This window comes from Cupressus sempervirens, chromosome 5 (genome assembly GCF_028749045.1).
Source record: "Cupressus sempervirens isolate cs-2001-9-10 chromosome 5, ASM2874904v1, whole genome shotgun sequence".
NCBI classification, from domain to species: Eukaryota; Viridiplantae; Streptophyta; class Pinopsida; order Cupressales; family Cupressaceae; genus Cupressus; species Cupressus sempervirens.
The window spans coordinates 221,029,710-221,043,348 of NC_143122.1; the positions used below are offsets into that span (position 1 = coordinate 221,029,710).

At 33.1% G+C, this 13,639-nt stretch overlaps 1 protein-coding gene across 1 annotated transcript; it reads left to right on the forward strand.

Annotated features, from left to right (window-relative positions):
* The first annotated feature begins 1,077 nt into the window (after window positions 1-1,077).
* LOC149555227 (uncharacterized) lies at window positions 1,078-1,533 on the forward strand. Its single transcript, XM_089829266.1, has one exon. It carries the CDS (start codon window positions 1,078-1,080, stop codon window positions 1,531-1,533), a length of 456 nt encoding a protein of 151 aa, XP_089685392.1.
* Window positions 1,534-13,639: the final 12,106 nt, after the last annotated feature.

Consider the following 13,639-nt stretch of genomic DNA (forward strand, 5'->3'; position numbering starts at 1 on the left):
TTGAATCCTACTAGCAATGTCACAATTTGACTTATTGTGGCATACATCTCCTACTTATCAATACACTACATATAATAAACTGCCCACCTCCTGTTGTAATTCAATAGTGTCTAAATTTATATAGCCATACATGCTCCTAAAAAAAATATAGATATAAGATGCCATACAATCTACTATCAAAACTCTATTGCCTTCTAACTTCAATAATTTAAGAACTAATAGACCAGTTCAAATAATTCATAACACACGAAGATTTTATAATTTAACAAAACATATATTTTTCACAATCTCATAATTCCTACCATATAGAAAACTGATAATAACAGATTACTTATTTTGAGATGTTCAACTGGTTTTGGTTTGGAGCGAAGTCAGAGTGTAACAAATAAAGAGTTTTAATTACAGCAATATCTGTCTACGCCGTTACATGATCCGAAGTTGTGGCATCTCCCTTTAACATCGACGCAATCCTCATCGTCATCGCAGGAATCATCACATGGCTGTTCGGGATTAGTGGGAATTGAACAACGAACAGGAGCTGCGTCAGCTTCTGCCATACCTGCCATTGCCACTAACATTGCCAATGTTATTACTACTACTATTATCTTTGTCTTTGCCATTCTCATCAAATTCGGACCAACCATACCAAATATAACTCCTCGTTGGCGGATTGTATTGAAGAGGAGGTCTAGAGGAAATCAGCACATCGTAAAGGTGAAGAGAAAGTTTAGGTTTCTGTTAGGAGTTCTGTTTAGGTCTCTGATAGGAGTTCTATTTAGTTTTTGCTTTCAGTTTGAATAAGCCCTAGTCTTTAGGGATCTTGTTTAGCATTTCTTGTTGCACTTATCACATTGTTTAGCTGTCAGCGTGCTGTCAACATGCTCTTGTTTTTCTCATTCAGTTTAGATTGTAAAGGCTATTTATAAGCCTAGATTATTCAATAAGAAGTAAGTCATTTCCAGAATCATTTAGTATTCTTTTGTGTTTCAATTCTTAACATTCTAGTATCAGAGTTCCCACTGGGCCTGACGAAATCAAAGCAGCAGTCTTTGAGGTTTCTTTGTAGCAGCAAAGAAGATGACAACCAAAGGGAATTTTGTGCAGCCAGCCATCCCTCGCTTCGATGGTCACTATGACCATTGGAGCATGTTGATGCAAAACCTTCTGCAATCCAAGGAATATTGGGGATTGATAGAGACGGGCTATGCTGAGCCACAGAATGGAGTGGCGCAGAAAAAAGCACAGCGAAAGGAGCTAGATGAATTGAAGCTAAAAGACTTGAAAGTAAAAAATTATCTCTTTCAGGCCATAGATCAGACGATATTGGAGACCATTCTTGTGAAGGATACTTCCAAACAAATTTGGGATTCTATGAAGAAGAAGTTTGAAGGGAGTGCTAGGGTTAAGAGATCACATCTACAAGCTCTCCACAGAGAGTTTGAAATCCTAGAGATGAAGACTGGAGAAGGAGTCTCCGAGTACTTTTCAAGAGTGTTGTCCATGGCCAATAGGATGCGAACATATGGAGAGTAGATGCAAGACGTCATAGTGGTTGAGAAGATTCTCAGATCTTTGAGTGAGAAGTTTAACTATGTTGTTTGCTCAATCAAGGAATCCAAAGATGTCGATCAACTCTCCATTGATGAACTATAGAGTTCTCTAATTGTTCATGAGCAAAAATTCCAGTGACATACAGGAGAAGAACAAGCACTCAAGATAACCTTTGAAGATAGGTTTGGTGCAAGAGGATGGGGTCGAGGTACATACAGAGGTAGAGGAAGAGGGAGAGGCCACCAGTGCTATGACAAATCTACAGTGGAATGCTATAAGTGCCACAAGCTGGGACACTTTCAATCTGAGTGTCCAAGTTGGGATAAGGAAGCCAACTACACTGAAGTAGGAGAAAAAGAAGAGATGTTGCTTATGTCATATGTGGAGATGAACGATGCTCAAAGGGAAGACGTTTGGTTCTTTGGCTCTGGATGCAGCAACCACATGTGTGGTGACAAGAGCTTGTTCTGTGAACTAAATGAGGAATTCAGGCATAAGGTGAAGCTAGGAAATAACACAAGGATGGCTGTGTTAGGGAAAGGCAATGTGAAATTGGAAGTAAGTGGCTTTACACATGTTGTTAGTGAAGTATTTTTTTTGCCCAAACTAAAGAACAATCTTTTGAGCATTGGCTAACTACAAGAAAGAGGATTGACGATTCTCATTCAAGGTGGAAAGCTCAAGATTTATCATCCAGAGAAAGGGCTCATAATACAGACCGAGATGACAACAAATCAAATGTTTGTGTTGCTAGCAAACTCACTACCTCAAAAGCCAGCTTGTCTCTACACTTCCACATAGGACTTGGCACACTTATGGCACTGTCGCTATGGACATTTGAGTTACAAAGGATTGAGGACACTCCATTTCAAGAAGATGGTGCACGGGATACCTCAGTTCAAGACTCCATCAATAGTGTGTGGTAACTATATGATTGGGAAGCAACACAGGGATTCAATCCTAAAGAAGAGCAATTGGAGGGCCGCAGAGAAGCTTCAGCTTGTTCATACAAACATTTGTGGGCCAATCTCTCCCATCTCCAATAGTAAGAAAAGGTACATTATATGCTTTATTGATGACTTTACTAGAAAAGCATGGACTTATTTTTTAGTAGAAAAATCTGAAGCATTAAGCATGTTCAAAAGCTTTAAGAGTCATGTTGAGAAAGAAATAGGAGGGTATATAAAATGTTTGAGAACAGATTGAGGAGGAGAGTTCACATCATCCGAATTCAATGAGTTTTGCTCAGAGCATGGCATCAAGAGACAATTAACTGCAACATATACTCCATAGCAGAATGGAGTAGCTAAAAGGAAAAATTGAACAATGATGAACATGGTTCGACGCATGCTGTTTGAAATGAGGATTCCTAAGAACTTCTAGCCAGAGGCAGTAAACTGGACAACATATGTTCTAAATCGGAGTCCTACATTGGTTGTAAAGAATCAAACACTTGAGGAAGCTTGGAGTGGAAGCAAACCCTCAGTTGAGCATTTCAAGGTTTTCAGATGCATGGCACATGTGCATATTCCTAATGTGAGAAGGACAAAGCTAGATGCAAAGAGCTTCACCTATGTGTCATTGGGAGTAAGTGAAGAGTCTAAGGTATATAGACTCTATGATCCAATTGCAAAGAAGATTGTAATTAGTAGGGATGTAGTGTTTGAGGAAGACAAGTCTTGGAACTGGGATAGGAGTTATGAAGAACAAATAATGGCTGATCTAGAATGGGATGATGAAGAAGATAATGAGGAAGTGGATGTTGAGAATGATGGTACAGAGAGTGAGGAAGAAGAAGTCATCGAGGAACTAGTTGGTAGTCTGCAAACTGATGGGAATGAAGAAGTATCATCTAGTTTTGATGGAGGAAGAGCTAGAAGGCTTCTGGGGTGGATGAGAGATTATGTAAGTGGGGAAGGTCTTTTCGAGGAAGAAGATAGTGCTAATTTGGCCCTATTTTCTTCAGTAGATCTAGTACATTTTGAGGAGGCAGTGAAGCACGACAACTAGAGGATAGCCATGGACATGGAGATAAAGGCTATAAAAAGAAACAACACATGGGAACTCACTGATCTACCTACAGGTGCAAAGAAGATTGGGGTGAAGTGGGTCTATAAGACCAAACTCAAGGAGAATGGAGAAGTGGAAAAGTTCAAGGCTCGTTTGGTGGCCAAGGGGTAAGTGCAACAACAAGGGATAGACTATATAGAGGTGTTTGTACCGATTGCAAGAATGGATATAGTAAGAATGATTATGGCTCTAGCAACTCAGAAAGGATGGACTCTCTATCAACTTGATGTCAAATGAGCCTTCCTGCATGGGGAACTCAATGAAGAAGTATACGTGGAGAAGTCTAAGGGATATGAGCTGAAGAACAATCCTCAAAAAGTATATAGGCTAAAGAAAGCCCTCTATGGACTGAAACAAGCTACACGAGTTTGGTTCAGTCGTATTGAAGCACACTTCATAAGTGAAGGATTCAAGAAGTGTTATAGTGAACATACTTTGTTCATTAAAAAAAAATAAGGGAGGTAAAATTCTCATTGTCAGTTTATATGTAGATGATTTAATATTTATTGGCAATGATGATTTTATGTTTGCTGAATTTAAGAATTCTATGTTGAGAGAGTTTGATATGACTGATTTGGGAAGAATGAGGTTTTTTCTTGGGATAGAAGTGTTGCAGACGTCAGATGGAATTTACATTTGCCAGAGAAAATATGCTTTGGAGGTGTTGAAGAGGTTCAAGATGGAGAATAGCAATTCGGTCCATAATCCCATTGTTCCAGGTTGTAAACTTTCTAAAGATGAGAATGGGGTTGGTGTTGATGAGACTTTGTTTAAGTAGATGGTGGGTTGCCTCATGTACTTAATAGCTACAAGGCCGGACTTGATGTTTGCAGTAAGCTTGATTAGTAGGTACATGGCTAAACCAACTGAGTTGCACTTGTTGGCAGCCAAGAGAATACTAAGGTACCTGAAAGGAACCACTAGACTTGGAGTTTTTTACAAGAAGGGAAGGTGTAAAGGTCTAGTTGGTTATGTAGATAGCAACTATGGAGGAGATGTAGAAGACAAGAAAAGTACATCAGGCTATGTCTTCATGTTTGGTTCTAGAGTTGTTGCCTGGTCCTCAAGAAAATAGCCTATAGTCAAACTGTCAACCACTGAAGCAAAATTTGTAGCTCCAGCTGCTTGTGCTAGTCAAGCTATTTGGATGAAGGGGATACTTGAGAAGCTGAGTCTGGAGGAAAGTAAGTGTACTACAATATTTTGTGACAATAGTTCCACAATTAAACTATCAAAGAACCCTGTGTTACATGGTTGAAGCAAGCACATAGATGTGCACTTCCATTTTCTTCGTGATCTCACACGAGAAGGAGCAGTTGAGTTGGTTTATTGTGAAACACAAGATCAGCTGGCAGATGTGATGACAAAGCCCCTCCCATTGGATACGTTTCAAAGGTCTCAAAGTCATTTGGGAGTTTGACAAGTTCCTGATTTAAACTAGTTGCAGTTGGGAACTAGTTTAAGGGAGGGAATGAAGAGAAAGTTAAGGTTTCTGTTAGGAGTTCTATTTAGGTTTCTGATAGGAGTTCTATTTAGTTTTTTCTTTCAGTTTGAATAAGCCCTAGTCTCTAGGGATCTTGTTTAGCATTTCTTGTTGCACTTATCACATTGTTTAGCTATCAGAGTGTTGTCAACATGCTCTTTTTTTTCTCATTCAGTTTAGATTGTAAAGGCTATTTATAATCCTAGAATGTTCAATAAGAAGTAAGTCATTTCCATAATCATTCAATATTCTTTTGTGTTTCAATTCTTAACAAAAGGGAATCCTCATTAACATCACAAAAGTTAAGAAATCATTAATTTTATTAACCTGTACTTTTGTTTATTATCATCTGTGGACATAAGGATTATTATCATCTTTTATCTTGTTTAGATATCCTAATCCGTTTTATGGTGTGTAATCACCATTTTTTTGGACCAGCCGTTTCACAAATAAGTTCTCCCCGGTGGATTTAAAGGAGAGAAATGGGACCAACCATCCCAAACATAACTCCTCCTTGGTGGATTTAATTGAAGAGCGAGCCTAGAAGAAATCAACACATTACAAAGTAGAGAATCCTCACCAACTTCATGAAGGACAATACATCATTAGTTTGGTAGCAACTATTCGGTGCATCTCTCATGGACACCACACCCAAGGAGGATTAACCAAAATCATGCCATTAATACTTTGAAATAGTGCTTTTGAATCCTCCCTGCAAAATGTGGAAGAATTTTTTTTTCGGAGGTCATCCTCAAACAAGGTTTAGATATCTTATATGGACCCATGCATCCCTGGAACCCTTTTGGCTAAGAGCCAAGGACTAAGGAGCATCCACGCTACCAAATTGGACAGGGGCATGTTTTAGACCTCATCCCTTACGATGTCTTTGAGCCTTACACTCAGCAAGAGTTGATCCTGGTGGGCTCTTTGTGAGCCATTCAACATCACCAATAAACCAAGGGCCCAATGACCAGATGATCAAATTTGAAAAACAAACTACATTTTTTTTTGAAAATTTCAGCATTTGATCTTCATAATTAACACATTTTGTGACCAAAAGCCAAAAAAATTCATTGTGTTTTTGTAAATTTGACAAAAAAAAATTATTCGGCAATTTTTTTCTTTAGTACATTTTTTAAGGGAGATTAGCCACCAGTCTTGTGAAGCACGAGACTATTGGTAATTTAATGCAAGTGCAGTAGTGATGTAAAAGAGGAATGAAAGTGATGTGTACAGTTGGAATGAAAGAAAGTTTATTTTAAAAATAAACATCGTAATTGTATAATATTTGAAAAAATATAATAAAGTTGTAGAACATATCATCATTTTAAAAATAATATATTGAAATATTTTTAACAATAAATTATGTGTTTAATTTTATAATTTTTTTAATAATTTATATTATTAATTATTATGCAATAATATATTTAATACAAAATTAATTTATATATAGATATATTTCATTTTATAACATAAAATATATTGTATTATAATAATTATTAATATATTTACTTTTATTGAGTTATCTATTTTTTATAGTTATATTTGGTTTAAAATCTAAAAATTGAAACAATTATTAAAAAAATAAAGACGTGTATATTCTAAGTTGTTCTTAAGAAACGAGGATGCTAAATTATTTTGTTTGGGTTTTGAATATTGTATGACTCTTGTTCAGAGTCTCTCTCTATGTTTTGCACCAATTATACCACATTTATCACAAGATCATAAGGGGTTTTATAATGGCTTTGGCAAACTTTGACACCATAGTTATTACTGGTACTAGAGTTCTTGCAATAGATGCTCATAATAACTCCTCTAAAAAAATGCCTTCACAAGTTTGTTTTGAAAGTGTTTCATGCGGTAAGCCCCCTTATATTTTTTTTAATATTCACGATTTTGATAATGCATGTAACTAGCTAGAGAAACATACCTTGATAGGTTATTTTGTGGGTAGGAATCTACCTGAATGCATGCTAAAAGAATTGGTTGCCAAAGCTAGGACTCCTCATGGACCCTAACTTGATGATCTCTGAAGCCACACTAAGGGCTTATTTATTTATTTCTATTTGGTAACCCTTCCCAGGTTGACATAGTTTTTACTCATGGAGCATGGAGAGTTAGTTCTTCATTTCTTGTTTTCTAGCTATGGTCTCAAGATTTTACGATCTCAGATGGAAAAATCTCAAAGTCCCTCTCTAGATTGAGTTCCAAAGTCTTTCCTTTCCTTGTTAGTTGGTTATTTAAGGCATTGCACAAACCCTTGATAATGTTGTGTGCCTCGAGAAGGACAAGATTTTGAATAGTCATCCTCAAAAGAGAGTTTGTATTGAGTCTGACCTTTCATGCAACCTCAAAGAAACAATTGATATTTAAGTTGGCACTCACACCTTTACCGAGAAGGTTCTTTATTTGAATGTGACCAACACCTAATATCAGGTCTTAATCAGTCAAGCATAACATTAAGGAAAACAAATTGGCCATGCCTCACATCAAGCCTCCTCCCTAGGAGGCACTTATTAAACTTGCTAAGACCATGAAAAAAAATTAATGGACTACTATATTGTAGAAGGAAAAAACTTCCTTAGCACCCAATGCTGATCGCGATCAATCTAGTGGGATTTTGAATCGTTGGTCCAATTTCGAAGCTAGTTTTAGTAGGATTATCAAGTGACTTGATCATTCCATGATTAATACTCAATATTTTTCTTCTTTCTCTAAAGATAGGTAATTATTGGTCAATCCTTTATGTGATGTGACTTTTTTAGATTGCTATCCCATATCATTTACTATTATCTAGGAGACAACTCAATGACGTCCTTCCAAAATGTAATTTTTTCTCAACATGTCACTTCTTGTTCATGAACCCATTATGACTCATATCTTGTTGTCTATAATTCAAAGCCTTAGCCCCATAGCCGCTATGGTTGGATTCACTGGTGCAATGATACCTTACATCCGCTAAATCTTTTCAATGGTATAATAGTAATTTAATCCTCAATCTTTTTTATTTTGGGAATATTTTTCTTGGCATTGAATTTTATGTAAGATGCATAGTTAAAGATGAATGAAAGATCTAGTAGCAACCACTATCCATTAATAGACAAAACTATGATATTTGGGCAAACAAAATGAAGACTATTATGCTTGCTAATGATTTGTGGGTAGATTTATTTGTAGACATAGATGACTTTGTTCAATTGGTTTCCTTTTCAAGGATATGAAGACTCATTTGAAGGAGTCAAGGAGAAAATATACTAAGGAATTGAGTTTTATTGAATAAGCCTTGATAGAGGCATTAGTTCCCATATAGTGGGCTACATATATTTTACACTAATGTATACATTTTCTATTACTTCTAAATATTCTGAGACTATAAGAATTAAAATAAACATAGAATACTCCAGTTCAAATGGTTTTTTACTAATGAAAGTATGCTTTTTTGAATAAAAAATTGCTATCCAACTGCTGAACAAAGAGTTGCTCCAAGTAATTTTTTTTTTATTGTTTCCTTTGCATCCTCCTATTCTATAATACATGTAATTTAACTATGAATTACTGAAATTCTTAATCAAAACCTAAAAATTGTATTGAGAGTCTAAAATGCATTCCTTTGATGGTAACCTTAAAAGTCATCCTTTGAACCATAGTGGGTCTATTGAAATCTTACAATCAACTATCTTATGACAATTATGTCTGTAAATGTAAAAATAATTTGAAAAGATAAGTACCTTAAAGAATTCTATTTCCTTATTGGATTCCTTGTAAATGTATTAGAAAATATTTTAATGACAAAATATTAACTCATAGGATTGCATCACGCTATATTGATATATCACTAACTATATTGAGATTTGACTGTTCTTGAGCCTTTTTCTACTTTGGGGTCAAACCCCCTTTCTTTTGGCTACTATCTTATACTTCAAAAACTATATTGGGATGTAATATATAAAATATATTCCAATAGACACCAAACCTCACCAATATAGTATAAGGTCATCTTACTGGGACTACTTTGTTGGAGTTAATGTACCGATAGTAGTAAATAAATGATTATTTCAAAAGTGAAAAACCTCATTTGAGTTTCTGACAACATAAGTTTAGTTCATGTGTGAGTCGAAGATTTTGAGTTGTTATTAAAGACTAGTTGTATATGTGTTTGAATTAGGTGTCCATAACTTCTAGTTAGGTGTCAAGTTTATGTGTGTGTTGTAAATCATGAAGTAGTTTGTTGTCAATCTAATTATTAGTCGTTTAAGAATGCTGGTGGGTGAATCTATTGTATAGATATGCATCTATTATTCAAGAATAAGAAGTTGGAAGTTCATTCCTTCTCTATTTTAAATCTATTTTTCTATTTTTCTAATATGGCATAAAAGTCATCTTCCTATGAAGTTATGTCTATTAGAGAAGAAGTTGTTAAGAAGATGAGGCTTGGAGAAGAACCACCAAATTATTATGAATTTATTGAAGAATATGTTTGATTCTGAAGAGATCAATGCTTTGAAAAATAGGAAAAGATGTGGTAGAGGCTAGATGGATTCTCAAATAGTCTAAGGTGTTATAAAATCATAGAAGCTATACCTTTATAAGGGTTATGAGACATACGTGTGTGGATTGGTGTCCAATAGCTCATAGAGATTCAAAAATAAGGAAACTTGGCATCATACCTTTATGAGGGTTATGAGGCATTTCATGTGAAGATGGTTTGTCTAATGGTGTTATAAAGCTAGATTATAGCTACATGACTATACTAATAGGGTAAGAGCAATAAGTTGGGTCTCACTTTTGGGGAAAAAATGGAACTATTTTTTCTAATTTTGAAATTTCTTGTCAACTGATGTCAAAATTTGATGCATTTAGAGATTGAATGCAAAAAAAAAATTAGCAATAAAAATTGGAGTGTTTGGAATCTACTTTTTGAATATGTAATTTATTTGTGTACCCATATGATAATTTTTTTTTTGGTATGGATCTTTAAAACCCACTTTTGAAAAATGTTTGTTTTAGAACCATACCAGAATCATTTATAGAAACCATAATTTGACACAAATAAATCAACTTTTGTAAATCCCTTTAAACAAAGTTACCAAACACACCAAAGATTGATGATAATATTTTTCCTTAATTTTTCATTCAATAATTTTATTATTATTAATTTTTAATTTGCTATAAAGGTAAATTTTAAAATCTCTCATGTATGAACATCATAATTTGATCAAATTTTCACTTTTTTCAAAAATTCTTTATTTCTAACATCAAAAGAATTGTATGTAGATTGATGAAAAATAAAGTAATTTAAGTAAAATCATAAAATAAAGAGGTTATTGAAGTTTTAGTGAACCTCACTATTTTACATTTAGGTACCACCTCTGATTAATAAATAATACAAAAATAGTAAGTAAAATCATGACACTATAAAAGTTATATTTTTAAAATTAGGATAGTGAGAGCTCTAACAAAATTTTGTTTCATAAAATAATTTCATTAGGAAGACCCTCTAAAAATTATGGCAAGGCATGAATTTGTCAATTCAATGTCTTAGCAAAATCATGAGAGCTCAAGGCATAGGCTTGGTCTCACCAAGCCTATTTTGAACCAAAATTGGAGGCAGGAAAAAAATCCCACCCCATGTTGTAAGAAACGGGCAATCTTGATTTGAAATTAAAAGATGGGCATCTATTTTGAAAAATTAAAAGTGACATTTAAAATGCATTCAAAATCCCCCAAAATAAAAAAAAATTTGATTTTTTAAGAAATGGGTACCCATTATTAAAAAGTTATAAACTCATACTTGATTTTAAAAAAATGGGTATCTATTTCTAAAAAAATCAAATTCTTAATATTTTCAAAAATGGGTACCCTTTTTTTGAAAATAAAAAAGGGCACTCAATTTTAAAAGAAATGGGTGCCTATTTTCTAAATTTAGGATCGGGTACCCGAGCCTAATATGCACATCTATTCACTTGTTCTCTCACATCTTATGATTCAGACACAAGCATTTTTTCTTCATTTACATAGACATTGTATGATTATACATATTTCAGCCACAACATAAGTGTGTTGGCACAAATTCAAAAATCTATTACAATTACATGTCATGCATTACCACTAGTCCTAAATCTAGGACATGCTTAAGAAAAAAATTCCAATATGCTACCTTAGGACTCAAATAGAGATTGCAATTTAAAATGTATACAATGCATAATATAGTTACTAAAATATAGATGAATTTGAGAATGATCAAAATGTTACAACCAAGGCCATATATTAATTAAAAAAATACTGTACTAATAGATATATATCCCATCTAGAATATAGTACAAAAATAGTTATGATTAATTGCACGAAATTCCAAATACTAGAATGCCTAAAAAACCACTACTACATTCAACTGCTACTGACTAAAACTTCATGTAACTCCTAACACTAAATATTTATAAGTTTGGCAAAAGATGTAATCCTTGAGTAGAGCCAAGAATACGTACCATAGAGCACTAAACATGTATGTAATCAATCGGTTCTACACAAAACCAAAACTTATGATACTTTACTCACAACGAACATGTATATGAATACAATTTTGAACAACCAACTTATACTACCAAGTAAATGAAGGTTTTGAAATCAATGAAAATAATATGATTAAGATCTCAATGTCTCTAATATATATATATCCTTGAGAACTCAGTCAACAATAGAAATTGATTGAATGGGATAAAAACTTTTGATTAAGATGTATATATGCTTCAATTGACCTTAACAAAAAAATTTCAAAGATGAATGGTTATTTACCATTAAAGATCTTGAAATATTTTAGTTTACTAGATATAATTATGCTATTAAGTCCTATGAATATATGCCTTAACCAAATTGATATAAGTGATTACAATTTTCAACTCTTACATCTCTAGAAAAACTTAGGAAAGAGTGGTCTTTGGCCATAATTTATTAACAAATCAAGGAAAATAGTGACAGAAAGTTTCTTATTCTTAGTTTGGAAAAACATCCCAAACTATCTTAACCAACATTTGCATGCTTTTGTGCATGCAATGGGTTTGCTGATAGGAAAGTAAAATTTTAATGCAAAATCTATAAATTATCATATGTATATTTTTGTGTACAATTTAAAAGAGAGAGATAAGTATGATCATAGGTTATATTAATAGTTCAAAGATAACTTTAGTAAGTATCAATATTCTGAATTACAACAAAAAAATTCCTGATATAAATTTAATAGGTGAAGCAGGAAAAAAAAATTGTGAAGATTAGTGGCATGCATGCATAAGAGACCAAGAGAAACAACCATAACGGAATGAAAAATAAAAGTCCATAATCTAAGCATAAAAGTCACATCACTAGAATTTCAACATATCAAAGAGTAAGCATAACATAGAAAAGGGACTTAAAAAAAATTAATAGTACAAAAAAATCTACTAAAAATTAAATAAATATACTAGAATAAGTCAAAGTTTTGTCAAAAATTGGAGTGGTAATAGGAAAGATTATTTAGTTTTTGAGAATTAGTCATAGTGCATAAAAACAAATAAGTCCATGATTTCAACTCATGAAAATGAAGGTTTTTTCAAATTAGTTTATAGCTTCTTAGCTATCAGATTGAACATGTCAAAGTAGACACTATATATACATTTTGAAATATAATTTTTTTCATAAAGCCAGAATTTATTATAAGAAATACCAATAAGAATCTTCTCATAGTTTTACTCCATAGGAAAGGACTTAATGACTTAAAAAATTTCAGTTAAACAACACTTTCTTATGACATCTTCATTTACATTTTTTCAATAGTAAAATATTCTTTGTTGTATATAGTGCACTCTTTCCTAATTACTGTATAGTTAGATTGTTAACAATGTACTTTCCTATGACATTACATATTTCCTAAAAGTTGTTTGCACCCATACCTACAAAATGAAAATAAAGACTTTAGAAAGAGTAAAGCAAAAAATATTTACTTATTAATGGTAGGGAATAAATCTATAGTGAAATTCTTTCAAAATGAAAACTTTTATTATATTTCATGGATTTTTAATCAGATTTGTTTCATCTAGATTTTCATGATTTTACCTTAAATAAAATTGACTTAGAATATTACTTCAATTAGCCCATACCTTTGGAAAGTACATTTTCCAATGTTTGAAAAGTTTGATTCATTGAGAAGGTGAACTCTTTTTAAAATATAAAAAATCTAGAATTAAAAACAAAAACTATAAAATGTGAGGTCCATAGTGAGTTCAACCAACGTAGAAATTAAGGGCTCCTTATTTTTGGGTCAAAAAATTTTAATTTGGAAACTTGGTTGTTAAGTGTTTGAAATGAGGATGCCATCAAATTATCTTGAAGATTCATTTTCTTTTTCTTAAGTCTTGAGACTAATCTTGATTTGTTAAAAGCTTAAAATTATTTCTAATTAAGTATCATGTTTATAGGGTTAGAATAGGTGCGATTTTTAAAAATTCCCTAGATCTAATGTTCTTGAAATGTCAAAGTTAACAGTGTTCGAGTGAATAGAATTTC